Here is a 17,607-nt window from a genome sequence, read left to right on the forward strand (position 1 = left end):
ATGGCAGACAGGGAGGACACTGCAGTTTGCCGCAGCGCCACCGGGACCATCGTTAGGCATCGGGACGCCATGGACCAGGTGAGTATAAGCCCCCCCACTCTCCAAAATAAGACACTGTGCCTCTCAGGGGGCAAAAAATTAATATAAGACAGTGTCTTATTTTCAGAGAAACACAGTATGCACAGACTATGGATAACACTGGGGAACACAATTTTTGGTGGGCGTGATGTTAGAACATTTTGGGGGTACTTTAGGGTCATAGCTTCTCATTTTCAGAATCATGACCCTAAAGTACCCCCAAAATGTTTTAACATCTCAGCCACCAAAAATTATGTTCCCCAGTGTTATTCATACTCTGTGCATTAGTTTTTCTCCATCAGGTCTGCTTATCAAGATAGGACATACACTATATGGACAAAAGTATTTGGACACTGCAGAAAATCAGCAAATATGCAAATACTGAGTTTGCCGAACGGTATGCTGGGAAAGGCATGGGTAGAATAAAAAGCTGCTCATTTTGTAATAACTATTCATTCTTCCAACCGAGCACTTGTGGGACAAACTAGAGCGACGGGTACGACACCGCCACCCACGCCCATCCTCACAACAATCTCTTCTCACAGCCTTGCACAAGGAATAGCGAGCTATTTCTGCCCAGACTTACAGAGAACTTGTGGAAAGTATGCCTCGACGTGCGGCCGCTGTGATACAAGCAAAAGGAGGGCCGACACCTTACTAAATAGAATAATGAAGCACTTTTTCTTAAAAACATGCAGTGTCCAAATACTTTTATCCATATAGTGTATGTCCATATAAATGAATACATGTACGCATATTGCAATGACTGCCAATCAAAAGCTGAAGGTACCAAGATAAATCCCAAGAAGCCTAGAACACAAATAAAACAAAAGGTTCTTCATTGAGATGTCGATGAAACTACATTTTTGTGAATTCCTGCAATGAGATATTTCTGACATTTGCGCTGGATGTTTTGCCAGTAGTCTGCCATCATATACGTATCCCATTGTCCACAGTTCTGTTCTTCCACAGTCCTTATTTCCTGGTGAAATTGTTCACCCTGTCCATCACTTACATCACCAAGACAATCTGGAATTCGATCCAAAATGACTGTAGGTCCTGCAATCTGATGCTCTTATTACAACCAAGTGTTCAGGAACAGAAGTGAGCGTACTCTCTACAAGTTCACCAGAGTTTGCGGCCTTAGAGTTCCCAGGGAAATGCTTTACAACCGTACAAAATAACGACTGCGTGCGCGCCTAAAGGTTGTCCACTGGATCTTGGAACCGCTGGTCTTTCATGAGTTCCCGGATTTGTGGTCCATTTCCTGTGACCTGCTTGTAGTTTCTCCATGCTCATCACAGGAAACGATCTACATTTGTAGCCGAAACACCTTTCATTTCTCTTCAATGTCTTTACAAATTGCTTCATCAACCCAAGTTTGATGTGCAGTGGTGGCGATATGTATCATATACTAAGCAAATGCTGGCGGGAAAATAAAGTGTACTATAACAAAAATAGATAATAACATCAGGAATATCTCAAAAACTAGAGCTCCTAGAACAAAATGGATGGTATTTTCGGAATCAGTGGCACGAAAATACCCAGAATAAGGTCTACAATTTTAGGAACCATGACATATTTCTTGGCCCCCAGCATAATAGGAGGGAACCAAAGCACTGATGCAATAAAAAAGGAAAAGCCACAAAAAAACTATTTAGATGATGTCTTAGTTTGATTTAAACTCAGAACTTCCCTGCATGGTGTCAACGCTAAGTGCCAAACCCTTGCTGTTTCCTATATAACTGATGTTAAAGAGATACAAATACCTATGGCAACACATTCCAGCAGCTTGGAACCACAAACTAACAAGGAAGCAGAATCACAGCTTGTATACATTAGTTGCTTCTCCGCTGAAAGAGGAAGTGGATGATGCTACTAAAGAAGCACAGTTTATGCATTTCCTGCAACTGTATTGTGACAGTAAAGTCAAGTGTTCCCACTGGCTGCCATCTGTAAAAACAAATTAGCAAATCTACTGAGAATATCACTGGGACATTAGACTAGTTGCAGCAGACTTGTGTGCTTATTTTAGTCATCACTACTAATGGGCTGAGAAGTGTATCCTCCTCCAAACAGCCCCACCTGCGCACAACCGCTTTTAGGAATGGAGCATGGAGGAGGTATGACTTACCTTCATAACTCCTGGGTAGTGCTGAGTGAACCGTAACAATGTCTGATTGTTCTCAGTGTGAGAAACCAAGTAATCGTTTAGATAAGATACCTTTTAATGGCCAACAAAAATACATGATGTTACAGCGAGCTTTCGGGTCTTCTAGCGATCCTTCATCAGGCTAGAACCCTAACAATTGAATCCTGTTTTGGGTTGACCTTTGCTTCAAGAACAGTTTGGCGTGAACCTGAACCACAGGTGGTTTGTTTCAGCTGAACCCACTAAAATCTCCTCCTCCTTCATTAGCACCATTGCCTTGTCATGCTGGGGATCTAGTCTCTTAGTTACAAATCCAATCAAGGACAACATCTGCTAAGTCAGATCAGAACCTAGGACCCAGCACTGCAAGGCAACAGTGCTTGTGATGCCTTCTTTATCTTCCTCCTTCGGGGAAGGAGAAGAAACACAAAGTACAAATTCCATGCAGTTGTCCTTGTTTAGTGGAAGTCTTTTATGGCTCTTAGACAATGTTATGCACCAGTTTAAGGTGTTTTGGCAAAGTTCCGCCTTGGTTCGAAATAATTCAGAACAAACTGAACAAACTGTTTTGCCAAAGTTTAGCCAACCAACCGGACAGAACTTTTCAAAGGTTCGCTTAACACTACTGCTGGGTTCCTCTTCCGCCCTGTGTGCTGCTGCACTGGGTTCGATACTTTCTAATATCTCAGCACTGCCGATGTAAGGACCCTGGGTTCAGCAGTGCCTGGATCTGAAGAGGACTGAGTGAGGATTGGTGAATAATTAATAAGTTTATTTAGGGGTCTGAATTTATTTCCGTATCTGGTCTGGGGTCTAAATTAATTAGTGGTCTGGACTCAAGCATTAATTTATTACGGGGGCATGCTCTAAAGTTTGGATAAATTCTGAAACCTAGTCTGAGGTGAAAATTAATTTTAGGAGTCCGATTTGGGGGTCTGAATTAATTTACTGGTCTAGTCTGAGGGGAGAATTAATTTATGCGACTGTTCACTGTATGCATAAATGGTCCATGTGTCTTTTAGTTGCTCAATTTGCTGCATTAAATATCCTCCTGCAGAGAACACAGGCATGCACACTGAACTCAATCGTTGGCTAAAGGCTAAAAAAAAAAAAAGGGGACTCCATTAAAATAGTTAAACAACTCCTAATAGGGAATATTAAAAGGTTACTGTAAGACATACAAACATTACTAACATAAAACTATAGAATTATGTATTGAAAACGGTCACAAGAAGCTCTGTCTGTATCAAGAATTACAAGCTATCAGCTATTGAATTTTTACCTGTATTTTCCTGCAGTCACTCTATTTTCAACCTCAGCATGTCCTTGAGCCTGAACATTCAATTCTACTCATAGAATGATTACTGCTATATCTTTGGCCCATATTCTGTAGCGCATTTCCCAACAGTCTAAGAACACAGAAGAATGCCCAACGGGCAAAGGCTCAACCATCCATACAGTATTTACAAGCGCTTAAGTGGAGATGAAAGAAATCAATTTGGGCTGAAAGCCAGAAACCCCCAAACTCCAGAGACTAATGAAATCACTTCAGTTCCAGACCCAGGACTATATCTGACAGCACAAAGCATGAAAGACAGAGATGCTGTATCACTGTACAATGAGCCAAAAACATCATCATCTGATCACATTATGTGATAACATCTCCATGAAGGAGAAGTCTCATTATATTATTACGTTGTGATTTACACCGATCTGCCATAACATTAGTCTCACTCTCCTATTATTATGTAGGTTTCCCTGGTGCTGCCCAAAAAATCTGATTCATCAAGACATGGATCACACAATACATCTGAAGGTGTCTTAGGGAGTCTGGCGCTAGGATTTTAGCAGCAAATCCTTTAAGTCCTGTAAGTTGTGAGGTTGGGCCTCTATGGAGAGTTTTTTCTCCCAAAACATCTTGCTATTGCTCAACAGGATTGAGATCTGTGGAATTTGGAGGTCAAGTCAACAACTTGAACTTTTTATCATGCTTCTCAAAACTACTTCTGGACAATTTTTGCAGTTTTGGCAGGGCACATTATTTCGCTGAACAAGGCCACTGCCATTACGGATTACTCTTGCCATGAAGGGGTGTCCTTGGTTTGCAACAAGGTTTATAGATTTGTCCATGCTTAATACCAATTCCACATATCTGCAAAACATTCCGTTTCTTTTGTTCTATCACAGGAACCAAAAATGATGGATAGCTCCATCTGTAATGACGGACCAATAGCCCTTGACGGACTACATTAACTGTAATACGGTCCATTGGGTTTTCGTAATGGTATCCATAATTTTTTGATCATTGTTGGCGCTTTCAGTAGTGGACAGGGGTCAGCACTCTGACAGGTCTGCGGCTACACAGCCCCATACACGGCAAACTGACATGCACTGTATGCTTCTATCATAACCAGCATTAACCTTTTCAGCAAGTTTTGCTATAGTAGCTCTGCGGTGAGATCCTTCCAAATGGGCTGGCTTTTGCTTTCTACATGCCTCAATTTTATTTATTTTTACTCATTTATAAAACATATTCATATTTTGAACAATGACTGTCATCACTTCTAGCTTTGGGCATCCATGATCCTGTCACCGCGTCACTAGATGCCCTTCCTTGGACCACTTTTTGTAGGTACTAGCCACTGCGTACTGGGAACACCCCAAAACATCTGCCATTTTTAAGGGGTTCTAAACTAGTCATGTAGCGATCAGAATTTGGCCCTTGTCATAGTCGCACAGATCTTTATATCTGCACATATTTCGTGCCCTTAACACATTGACTTCAAGAACTGCCTAATATATCACACCCCTTATGAGATGCCATTGCGGCGAGATAATCAATGTTATTCACTTCGCCCATCGGTGGCTTCAATGCTATGGCTGATCAGTTTCCATCAGAATTCCATCTCTCTGTTCCATTTTATGGGCAGAAAAACTAAATTAAACATTTCTCTTCTAACCTATTGATTTCAATTGGTTTTCACCCCCCCCCCCAAAAAAAAAAAAAAAACAAAGACGGAAAGCTATCAATTTCCTTCCTCTCTCTTAATTTCCATTTTTTAATGTAACACATAGCCCTGCAGACTATTTCTGCTCCAAAAACGGAACAGAGGAATGGAATTGCAATGGATATCCCTAACGGCCCTTTTGCACTGCAAGATAAATTGGAATGAGGATGCGACGAGCGAGGAAGTAGTGATCGTATATTATATGCTTGGCATGCATTTACGCTGAACAATAATTGGGTAGTTTCGATCGTGCATTGGATCATAACCGCAACTCTAGTCAACCCTTCTGACACTGCTTTCTATCCAGCAAATCATTACGACACCCGCTTACACCAAACAGCAAATAATAATTTGTAAGTCCGCATCACAGATCCAATCAGCAATAATATAACAGTTTATCACTGATCTTCTGTTGCTGCATGCATTTGCACCTAACAATTATAACGCAAAGTACTGGATCTAATGATTATTCGCATGATAATCGTGTCTTGTAATAGGACCTTAATGCAGGTGTGAATGCACCCTAATTTGTCCACTTGTGACTGCTACCGTCCATTTAACAACTACCCTAAAGAGCAATATTAGGTTGAGATTTGTGGCTAATGTTCATGTGTTCTCCACCAGAACCCAGGACAGTTTCGATTTGTGTATGGCATTCTAACTACTGTGTTTCCCTGAAAATAAGACACTGTCTTATATTAATTTTTGCCCCAAAAAGGGCACAGTGTCTTATTTTTGGGGAGGGGGCTTATACTCACCTGGTCCAAGCTAAAGTGCCCCCCTCCCCCCAAAAAAAATCAATACTCACCTGGTCCGCGGCGTTCCGATGGTCTCCGACGGCGCTGTGGTAAACTGTGTCCTCCTCATCTCACACCTGAGCTACTGCTGGTGACGGGGCTTTGAATATCCCGGCTCTAGTAAAGCGAGCGCTGTGATTGGCTAATCGAGCGCCGTCAGCCAATCACAGCCAGCGCTTGATGAGCCAATCTCAGCCATTCAGTGAATGACATCACTGAACGGCTGTGCTTGGCTCATCGAGCGCCTGCAATGATTGGCTGTTGGTGCTCGATTAGTCAATCACAGCACTCGCTTTACTGGAGGCGGGGTATTCAAAGCCCCGTCACCAGCAGAATCTTAGCTGTGAGACAAGGAGGACGCAGTTTACCGCAGTGCCGTCGGAGACCATCATAACGCCGCGGACCAGGTGAGTATTGATTTTTTGAGGTGGGTGGGGGGAGGGCACTTCAGCTTGGTCTTATTTTTGGGAGGGGCCTTATATTTCAAGCCTCCCCCAAAAACGTGATAGGTCTTACTATCAGGGTAGGACCTATTTTCGGGGAAACACTGTAGCTATAGTTACCATTCAGCAGTGCTCGATTATCTTGCAGAAATGCAAAAATTAGGAAAGTTAGATCTTTTCTAAGAGTATAGTAGGAAACAGTCTACATGATTTACTTGTTCATGCGGGTACTAGATTTAAAGAGGTTCTTTGCCTTTTAATCGGAACCCCAACACCACCACCACCAGTGATAAGCTAAACACAGGTTGTCCCCCTTGTGTAACCTCCAGCAATCACATATAATCTGTGGGAGAACCCAGCAGTAAGCGTTCAATATTCATGCAGTCCCATCATAGTGGAAATAAAGTATTACACTGTGATCAGTCAGCTGTCTATGTAACATTGCAGCAGATTTGCCGGCTTCTCCAGAGCAAGAAACCCTTTTGTACCAATTGTCTGTTTCAGCTGAAAGAGGTCCTAAAGAGAGGACCAACCCCCATTTCAATAGGCTATTTTAAAAAAGGTTTTTTTGTAATCTAGAAAGACAGATTGTGAGTAAAAAGTTTGTTTTTTCAAACAGCAAATCTTGAACTTGAATAGAACAGGTCAACTTGACATTTAACTATCTGTTCCACCAGCATAACTCAACACACAGGTATTTGTTTGTCTGGCCTTTTGTAAATTCATGTTTTTTTTTTAATCCATTAGGTCCAACTCATTGGCAAACCAATGAGGAATCAATCAAAAAATGTAAACAATAGTCTAGTAAATCTGTTCATGTGACATAAAAGTAGAATTTTTTACCAAGTTTCTACCCAACAGGCCTAACCACAACTTCAGAAGTACAATTCAACTGTATGTGCCAAAAACATTGAGAGGGATTTCCCGAACAGTCATGTTACAGTGATTTTACTGTATTTGTTGTCCACCATCATCTGATACAGGACGTACCAAGCAACCAATGAACTTCTGGCAATGAATGATATATAAATGATCTTCCACTCTACTACAACTCCTAAGGCCTCATGTCCACGGGTAAAATAGGATTTAAAATCCGCAGCGGATCACCCGCATGCGGATCCGCACCCCATAGGGATGCATTGACCACCCGCGGGTAGATAAATACCTGCGGATGGTCAATAAAAGGGAATTTAAAAAAAATGGAGCATGAAAAAATCCGGACCATGCTCCATTTTCGTGCGGGTCTCCCGCAGGCTTCTATTGAAGCCTATGGAAGCCATCCGGATCCGCGGGAGACCTAAAATAAGAATATACTCACCTGCTCCGGATCTTCCCTTCTTCGCGGCTTCATCTTCTCTCCGTCGCGGCCGGATCTTTTTTCTTCGGGACGGCGCATGCGCGCAAGCACGCAACCTACGTTCTGTGCACATCCGCCGGGGCGAAGAAAGAAGATCCGGCCGCGACGGAGAGAAGATGAAGCCGCAAAGAAGGGAAGATCCGGAGCGTGCGAAAGGTGAGTTTATTCTTCTTTTCAGCGCTCATGTCCGCGGGGCAGGGGGGACCCGCTACGGATTCTCCATGGAGAATCCGTAGCGGGCCTGATTTTCCCCGTGGACATGAGGCATAAAGCCTAGATTACCGAACTATTAGAGTTGGTTGGCACACTAAGGAATATTTGATTTTTTTATAAATAGAAGAGTCATAACATTAAAAATCCAGCTGAAAGTGCAGTAAAGTTCATACAATACATCTGGTTTTCTTGCATTTTGATTTCTTTGAGAGATAAAAAGTGTGAATCAGTCATAACTACAGGTCAGGAAGAGGTTAGCATGACAAGTCACCACATTCTCTAGGTTATTAGGTTAGGTTATTAGGGCAGTTTTACACCTGTGTTGGGGATCCCATAGCCGAATGGCTCCAACAGCACATCGCTGGTTGGCCCCCATTGACTATAATGGGGTCTATCTGCCGTCTACCCAGCTTTTGAATGTAAGAAAAAGTGCAGCATGCAGCGTTTTTTCTCCCGGTATGTTGAGCCATATCTGCAATGGAAGGGTTGTGAAACCAGCTTTACTATCCCCCAATGATTAAGGCATCAGATTGATTCACTTCAACACTAACATATCACATTTACAGAGATAATTAACTATTTAATTTCCTTTCTTCCAACTATATATAGTCAGACTGAATATAGTCACACGGAAATAATAGTGGTCATTTATTGTTTATCTGACCTGCCATTAAAAACATAAAAGGAACTGTCTCCGCATGAATATCATCTGTACATGTGTCCTCTCAAAAAAGACTAAGCACAGCTAACTGATTATCACTTCGGGGGTCATTTAGTCAGTGCAATTACTTCATATATCCAATAATACTGATCGATTTTACCAACACACTAAATGTAAAAGCTTTTTAAATGGACTTGCAATTTCAAGCTATACTTTCAACCTCATTTAAAGGGATTCTGCCATCAGATTCCTTCTGTCTAAACCACGAGCAGCATGGGCCCGGGAAAAAAATGCTTTCTGCCCCCGTGGGTGTTTTATTCTGAAAGACTGCGGCGTTTCAGAAATTATGTTTCCTAGTTTCATATATCGTATTTTCCTATTTACCAGATTTTTCAGGTATATTGCTTGTAGGGTGGCCCATCTCAAGGAATTGTGTTTACAAGGTCTTTGCTGTCAAGACACTGCATCATAGACAGCAAGATCTACTGGGGCGCGACTGCACTTTTTAACTTGTGTTACTATTAGAGATGAGCGAGCATACTCGCTAAGGACAATTACCCGATCGAGGATTGTCCTTAGTGAGTATCTCCCCGCTCGGCAGAGAAGGTACGGGTGCCGGAGCGGGTGACAGGTGAGTTGCGGCAGTGAGCAGGAGGAAGCGGGGAAAGAGAGGGAGAGAGAGATCTCCCCTCTGTCCCCCCCCCCCCCCCCCAATCTCCCCCGCAGCTCCCCGCCCGCCGCCGGCAGCTGAATCTTTGCTCCTGAGCGGCAGGTACTCGCTAAGGGCAATGCTCGATCGAGTAATTGCCCTTAGCGAGTATGCTCGCTCATCTCTAGTTACTATGATAGCCAATGTGATAACCAGCAAAAGTGCTAATTACTTTATTTACATAAATGATGACTTACTGCTGAAAATTCCCTCTAAAGTGCTGGAAACCAGGAGTTTCCCATTCTTCTAAATTGCTGTACACTGCATGTTGGAGTGAAAAAAAGGCTCATGTTGCCCATTGAAGTCTATTAATGATAGATACAGACCTAAAGACTCACACAGGTGCCGCAGCAGCTATCTAGTAATTGATTTATAACTACTGAAATCACATCTACACTGTTCAGTATTGCTGTACACTGTCCTACAAGCTGATTACCTGTGGGCTACTAAAAGGGAGCAGAAACTTCTGTTTTCTGCATGTGTATTTTAAAGAAGACACCGTAGCAGCTAGACTTCACCCACCCAAATCAGTATCTATAAATAAAGATAAACTGCACACTTGGCCTGAACCAATATTCAAAAGAATTGAAGCACAGCAGTCTATAAAAGATGTTGAAATTCTCTAGGAATAATCACATATATCACTTATGTTACTGATCCCTAAGGAACAGATAGGCTGCATTCTGAAAATAATTGCTTAGTCCACAAAATAGCTGTTTACACTTTGTGTAGGCGCACAATAGACTTTAATGGATATTTAATGTTACGGAGAGCAATGGCAATCTGAAGCATTTTATACTTTGTATTAATTTTCTCTACCAAAAGCAATATACATGTAAATATTCCAGGCAATACAGGCAAGCCAATATTCTAGAACACCCCATAGATTGCAGCCACACATGCAGAATAGCTTACGGGTGATAATCGCTTTTTTTTTTTTACTTATATTACCTGGTCAATTCAATTTTTTCTGTCTTCCTACAATTTCAAATACTGCAGCATTCCCTCATCTAGAGGAGAATCAATAACTGTTCATCCTGAAACTCCTGATTCATAAATAAAATGTGAAAAATACAGATCTTCTTCAAAACTAAAAAGGATGTGCTCACATTTGTTCGAAAGGCTTCCATTGCAAATTCTCTCAGATATGGCATTCAGCATTATTCTTCCCATCAAAATAACAAACACCACAATTGAACTTGAGTAAGGCAATCATAACTCCTTGCTGTCCATTGGAGGCTGTTGGTATCCATAGGACAGATCCAACACTAATCCATGGCTTGTGTTACAGTCACAAAGTAGATGTGGACAGAGCCTTATTAACTCTACATGCCGATGCAGATTTACAAGCCAATCAGAGTCCACACGGACAGGGGCATATGTGCTATTATTTCAGGAGGTAGGTTAGACTCTGACCTGCCCTAAACTACTAAGAACAGAAGTCCAAAAACATATGTTTTACCTATCCCCCCCCAATCCCTGAAAAATTTAAATCAATAACATTTTTGCATACACACTGTCACATCCAATCAGGATGTGTTTGAGCCAAAAACCTGAAAGACTCCCGAGTGGTTAACAAACAGACCGCAAGTGCACACAAAACAGTGGTAAACAATAAAGAAAACAGATACCAGGGAAAATCTGTCACTATAAACCCTTTATCCAGGTAAGGAACCTGCCTATACGCAGATAACCCACCCTAACAAAGGTGAACCTGACCACCTACCTAGGCCACTAGCTAACCCAACATGGGAGAGAAGAAAAACACAGAGAACAAGATATCAACAAGAATACTTAGCTTAGTGAGAAAAAAAAATCAGGAAAACAGGAGATCCAGCACCAACATCCAAATTCCACCACTGTCAGTGGGAGACTGAATTAAACAGCAATAATCTAAGCGCAAGACCAGGTTAAATAGTCCTCCCAAATTACCCGCAGTTGAAAGAAAACAAATCTCACCTAAAACCACTCCCACCAGATCAAAAGACGAAGAGAATCAAATACAAGACCTGAACCAGATTAGTATAAAAGAACAGATCCCAGAACCGCCGTAACACATAGATAATATCCAAACCACCATGAAAACTCCTTATGGCCAATCTGCTTCTGCCCCAATGCCTTAAACACAGAAGTAGTGTCCTCCTTTGTGCCCCTTATAGTTTTCGTGGTCTGACGCACATTTCCTTTAAGAAATAGTGCCCCGTCTGCATCCCCAAGTAAAGTAATAATTCCCCTTTGTGTAGCAATGCCCCCTTCCAGCTAGGAGCACAGCCAAAATCTTAATCGCTCATCAGATAGCATATACTGTATTTCAGCCGCACTTCAGTAGCGGTGAGCGATTCCAGCGACCTCATTGGTTGTTGGGTACAAACCCCTTTGGAGATCTGCAGGAGTGCTACTTCACGAGACCCGCGAGGGGTTAGGGTTCAGGGTTAGGGTTTACGGTTAGGTTTAGGGTTGGGGTTAGTTGCCGAGCCTACTACGGCCCTGCTGCTGCTTATTTAACGGGCCGGCCACTCGTGCACATCTCCAAAGGGGGCTGTGTACCCAACAACCAATCAGGTCGCTGGAATCGCTCACCGTTACTGAAGTGCGGCTGAAATACCAAATATGCCATCAGATACAGTGCAGCCTTGCATAGTTCATCTCGTCTCCGCCTCCTGTTCTCACAATATAGTATATGCAAGAGACGAGTGAGTAGTTGGGCTGTATTCAGTAGCATCATGAATGATAAAAGTTCTGGCTGCGCTGTTGGTCGGAGTTTCGAGGAAGGAGTCATCTTTTTGATAGGGAAATATTCAGCAGATTTCATCTACAGGATTGAACACTCAAATTACAGTTCTGCTTGCATTTGCAAATTGGTCTCTGAACTGAGATCCGTGAGACAACTGAGAACTGGGCCACAATGAAGCCCATGTAATAGCTTCTTGAACGTGCAATTATCTTTGTCTAATATGGGGCCTCAATTTTTTTCATAACTAGATCAACCAGAAGAAAGAAAAATAAATCACAAATAACACATTTAATTGATTATAAACTCTGTATTTACAATTCTCAAACAAAAATAAACCTGCTAAGAAATGCAGCACTTTTGAAGGTGAAAAATAGCATTAAATCCATCATTGCATCTAGTCCAAGGCTCTTTTCATTTTGTGACTTTGATATATCGTCGTCAAGCACCAGAGACTGATAAGCTCCTATGATACATATGAAGTGATAATCTCTAGAAACAGACAGCGGCTCACCTTATTACAAAGTCATGGCTGTCAATCTCAGTGCCGCATCCACTGTTGAGAAGGATTCCAGAATTACCCACAACTGCACAAGTCTGAAACCGGCGGCTCTTCATTGGTGATACTTCAGGCAAAAGACTGTGCAGATTCTGTGAAATATTTAGAGTACGGCGTCTATCCAGAACGTAATGAATTACATCTCCCGGCTTGAAGCTGCTTTTAACTACAGATACATCTCTCTCTGCGTCTAGAAAGCGAAGGATATTTTTCCTATGAGAAAAGAAGAACTTGATAAGTACATTGGATAGCCAAAGCATAAGATCTAAAGCAGTTACATACATCAAAAATTCCATACAAAAAATGTCATTCCATGGTTTTCCTTGGTTTATAGGTGCATCCATTTACGTTTCAAGAGTTCAGGATATTTGTCAGGCTCACACTATAGTGTCAACTGCACTGAATGGCCACTTAAGTGCACATACCGGCTCTTTCTCAATTGGAGCTTGCCTGTATAGAAATTGGACATGTGATCCTGGAGTGCGGCATAAAATCAAGGGACAAAAGTTTTTTGGAGTTCAGTTTCAATGTGAATCCACCTTAGAATTGGAAAAATCGAGTGATATGAATGACTTCGATCAAGGCATGGTCTTCGATGCTAAACTAACGGGGGCCAGAATTTCAAAAACTGCCAACTTTGTGAGGTTTTCTCATGCAACAGTGTCAAGAGTATTCCAAGAATGATGTGATCAAGGAAAGCCATCCAGCATAAGGTGATTCCGAGGATATAAATAACATCGTCAATGAAAGGCATTAGAGGAGGTCGTGAAAAATTATTCTGACAAACAGACAAGTACACAGCCAAACAAATTCTAGCTGAAAACAATGCTAAGGCTCCAACTAGCACGTCCGAAGACACAACTCGGCATGTCTTAACACTAATGGACTAGAATAGCAGACAAGTAGTTCAAGTGCCATTCCTAGGAGAAAGGGAAAGGCAACTCCAGTGGGCAAAAGAGCACCAAAATGATCACTAGGTCATCGGATACCTGCAGACAGTGGCCATGATCAACTGCTTTGGTTCTAAAGGCCAAAGGAAGCCCAAATGAGCTACTAGATTGGCATCTCTAATAAAGTGGCCATTCCTGTTTTACTGGTATCACTGAGTAGCAAAAACAAGATCTTCCAAAAATGCTTAATTTGCAGTTCCTTAACTCCTTAGGATGCGACCCTTTTTTTTCATTTTCATTTTTATTAACTTTCAAAAAATCCTAACTCATATTTATCCAGCAACATAGCTGTCTGAGGGCTAGTTTCTTGTGGTACAGTTTAATAAAGCATATAATTTTCTGAAAAACTTTCGAAGAATCGAAAGTGGAGTGAAATGGGAAAAAGCCATTCCGCTAATCGGGTTAACAGTCATGATCAGCATGAGCACTAATCGCGGCTTTTATGGGCGGGTGTCAGCCATCAAAGACAGCTGACACTCGAATTGTATGGAGCCGCATTGCCCCTGATCCCACTCCATACAAACCCCAAGCCTCCATAATGTAACTGTATATCAGGGAGAGTTAAAGGGCTAAATGAGAACTGCCATAACATCTAAGTAGAAGTGTATCTAACATTTCAGATTGCTTTTCAGAATAAGCTGCTGTGTGTACATGAGGAATAACACTATGTTTTTTTCCATTATATAACTTGTACGTTGTGTTTTCTCCCATTTTCCCCCTCTGAGAGCTCTATGCCCGATTCACAGACTCCAGGGGGAGCCCAGGGTGGCAGTACCAATGTGGTTCACTGATGGAAATGTAGGGCAACCCGCCGAATTATCATGGCGTCATTAATAGGTTGCTGCTCTGCATGGTGAACTACATATATCAGAATGGTCTGGCACCCTGTATCCACTATGTGTGGGAGTTTACACCAAGCACCCACCCCCCTCATTATCAGGAGGCAGTGTGAGTGGGTGTTTTATCGGTGCCCTCACAGGTGTTATTGGCTCCTCCATTTGGTAGTCAGCTACCTGCATGGTGAGAGGAGGATGCATCTGTATGCACTCCTCAGTCAGTAAGTAACGGCCATTTTCTGTGATTTTTTAATTTTTTATTTCCCCTTCTGTGGACAATGAATTTTGTGCAATAATCATCCCACGTAAATGGCCCTTTAGACTGCAGTTTCTATATATAGTGATATGTAGAAACTGCAGAAAAGAAATGCTGCAGAATTTGTAAATAAACCACACTGCAAAAATGATTGTCATCCCAAACTACATGCACTTAAGTGTCCATAAGTTTAATAATTATAAAAAATGATTGGCTAACAACTATCCACCTTGACCTCCCCATAAACATGCCCACTCAACCATCCACATTCTTCCATATTTATGTAATAAGTATGAGCATCTTTAGGGCTCACTCACATGGGTGTATTGTCACTGCATATTACGTGTGTATATTTCATGCACATAATACGCAGTACACAACAAATATTCAGGCAACATGCATATTTGCTGCGTGTGTTAAATCCGCATTACCTATATTAATGCATGATACAAGCCAAAATAGGACATGCTGCGAGTGAATGGCAGAAGAGAAGTCGATGGACTTTTAGCACCTCGTTAGTCCTGTGTCATGTTATATGTTGATGTCCAGGCTGTCATTGAGGGACGTTTCTCCATCCACATGATAAAACGTCCTGCACCGTGGTCTGTCAGCTTAAGGCCTCATTCACACAAGCATTTTTTACACGGCTATTCAGCTGCGATAAAACGGTGGCCAAAACATTGGATTACAATTAGAGTCAGTCAGTCTCTCTCTCATTTTTTGACAAAAAATACTGGAAGCTTCCCATAGACTCCTATGGGAGTTGAAAAAAAAAATGGAGGTGGAGAGAGTTTACCTGCGTCCGGCACTCGGAAAGACGACGGCTACCGCTATTGAAGCTATTAGAAGTGATTCTAAGGATTTCTGCCGACCGCTGGAACTTCACGCTGAAGCGTATTTTTCTCGCTACATGCCTGTGTGGCTATTTGTCATTGACGCAATTCTCGGCCGCGATGCGGCCAGCGTGAAAGTGCATGTGCTGGTGTGAATTAGACCTAATGCTCATAAAGGGACCTCACTTATTCAGTTATTATAGCACATGCAAAAATCCGATAACTTTTTGTTTGTTACTTGGCCTCTGTCAGGAGGTATATATCCACATACCTTCTTTAACTACAGCAGTCGGAGCTTTCCTACACTGTTAGCAACTGCAAGAAATGTATACTTTTTTTTTTTGCACTGTGACCAGTGAGTGCCCTATGTTACCTACGTATACTTGCGACGAAAGGCTTGAACACTATGTGCATAGAGCCCAGGTTTGGTGGCTGATAACCAAATATATCACATTTTCATAGAAAAAAACGTAAGATCCTTTTCCCCTGCATGAAGACGTCTCAGTAACATACAGGCTCCGTTACTAGAGCTGCTGCAAATTTTCCATCCAAATCTATGTAAAATGTCTGCAAACTGCCCTGTGGTCCGTATTTCGAGTTGCTGACGTGGCTTGGTTGCAAATTTTGGATTTCCCCTAGTGAGTTTAATAGGGGGAAGTCAAAATCCACAACAAAACCCACAAGTAAGGAGTTAAAAAAACTTTTTCCCTTTTTTGCATAATCTGCATGAAGCAGTGCAGATCTGATTCTGTAGATTTCCCTGAAGCTTTTGTGGATTTGCTGCAGAACTTTTCCGCAGCTAGTTCGGTACATGTGAATTGCTCATTACAAAATAAGCCCTCTAATTATGATCTAATTACTCTTACAGAGTAAGCTAATATTTATTTGTGCAACAACCCTTTTAAAGGGAACCTGTGACGTCCCCACAGCACCGTAAAGTAAGCTATGGTGCTATTAGGGGATGTGACAGGGAGCCGGGTGATGGACTTTTATAGCTCCTTGGATCTAGCGGTGACCCGCTCTGAGACCTCCTTCACATGACCCAATGCATTTTTATGCTTGGTCAATCACGACTAAAAGGGAAAAAATAAAATAAAAATCAAGAATCGCATTAAGGAAGAATAGCCGCAATGAAGTCCCGAGCTCTACTCACGTTCTCTCGTCCATCCACATGGGCAGCTGCAGCGTATGATCGAAAAAAATACGCTGCAGCGCAAAACTCCCTCAGTTGGCAGAAATCCTCAGAGTGACTATTAATCCTTAAATAGAGCCAGCTGCCTTCATTTCCCACCATTGGATGCAGGTAAACTCCCGACCCTCATTTTTTTTCAGCTTCCATAGAAGTCTATGGGAGCCTCCAGTGTATATAAGCAAAAGATAGGGTAAGACCTATTTTGTGATACTGCATATAAAAAATCGGTCGTCAATGTGCTATTTTTCTTGGCGCAATTTTTATACGCGGCTCATCTAAATGAATATATTGAAATCCAATGCTTCAAATGGTCGCGATTTTTGTGAATAAGGCCTGAAGCCCATGCCCTGCACTAAGTCTGATTCTTTTAACAGCCCCGTGTACGCACTCTCCGATAGACTTCTATAGGCCAGCATGCGCATGGGACTGAAAAAGAGTCAGATTTTCGTGCCGCATTCCAACTTCAGATTGGGACACTGCTGGATTGCAGGAGTGGGTGCGTATAAAAAAATACATCCCCCAGCTCCCTGTCACGTCCCCTAAGAGCACAATTACTTAGTTTTTGCTGCTGTAGGGACGTGACTGGTTCCCTAAAAGTCCTGTATATCAGTTGGTGACATCTCTGGTAGCCTACCCGGCCTTGCACAGTTGGTGAAGTCTTATTTTTAACAATATTTAGAAACTGGAAACTCCCTTTTTTTCTCAATTATTTTCCTCTGGTAAGTGGTTTATATTACATAAAATCTCCTGAGAAATATCAACTTTTCCCATTTGCATGACTAAGAACTGTAATTTGCTTGCATTAGAAATGAGAACAAGTGAGAGAGGAAAC

At 42.0% G+C, this 17,607-nt stretch overlaps 1 protein-coding gene across 1 annotated transcript in view; it reads right to left on the reverse strand.

Annotated features, from left to right (window-relative positions):
- The window catches only part of ST8SIA4 (ST8 alpha-N-acetyl-neuraminide alpha-2,8-sialyltransferase 4), a 155,319-nt gene that overhangs the window by 76,772 nt on the left and 60,940 nt on the right, over positions 1-17,607 (reverse strand). The window contains exon 3 of the mRNA XM_066601904.1: positions 12,664-12,921. Within this exon, the coding sequence (XP_066458001.1) occupies positions 12,664-12,921 (258 nt within the window). The remainder of the gene's footprint in view (positions 1-12,663; positions 12,922-17,607) is intronic.

This window comes from Eleutherodactylus coqui, chromosome 5 (assembly GCF_035609145.1).
Source record: "Eleutherodactylus coqui strain aEleCoq1 chromosome 5, aEleCoq1.hap1, whole genome shotgun sequence".
Lineage (NCBI taxonomy): Eukaryota > Metazoa > Chordata > Amphibia > Anura > Eleutherodactylidae > Eleutherodactylus > Eleutherodactylus coqui.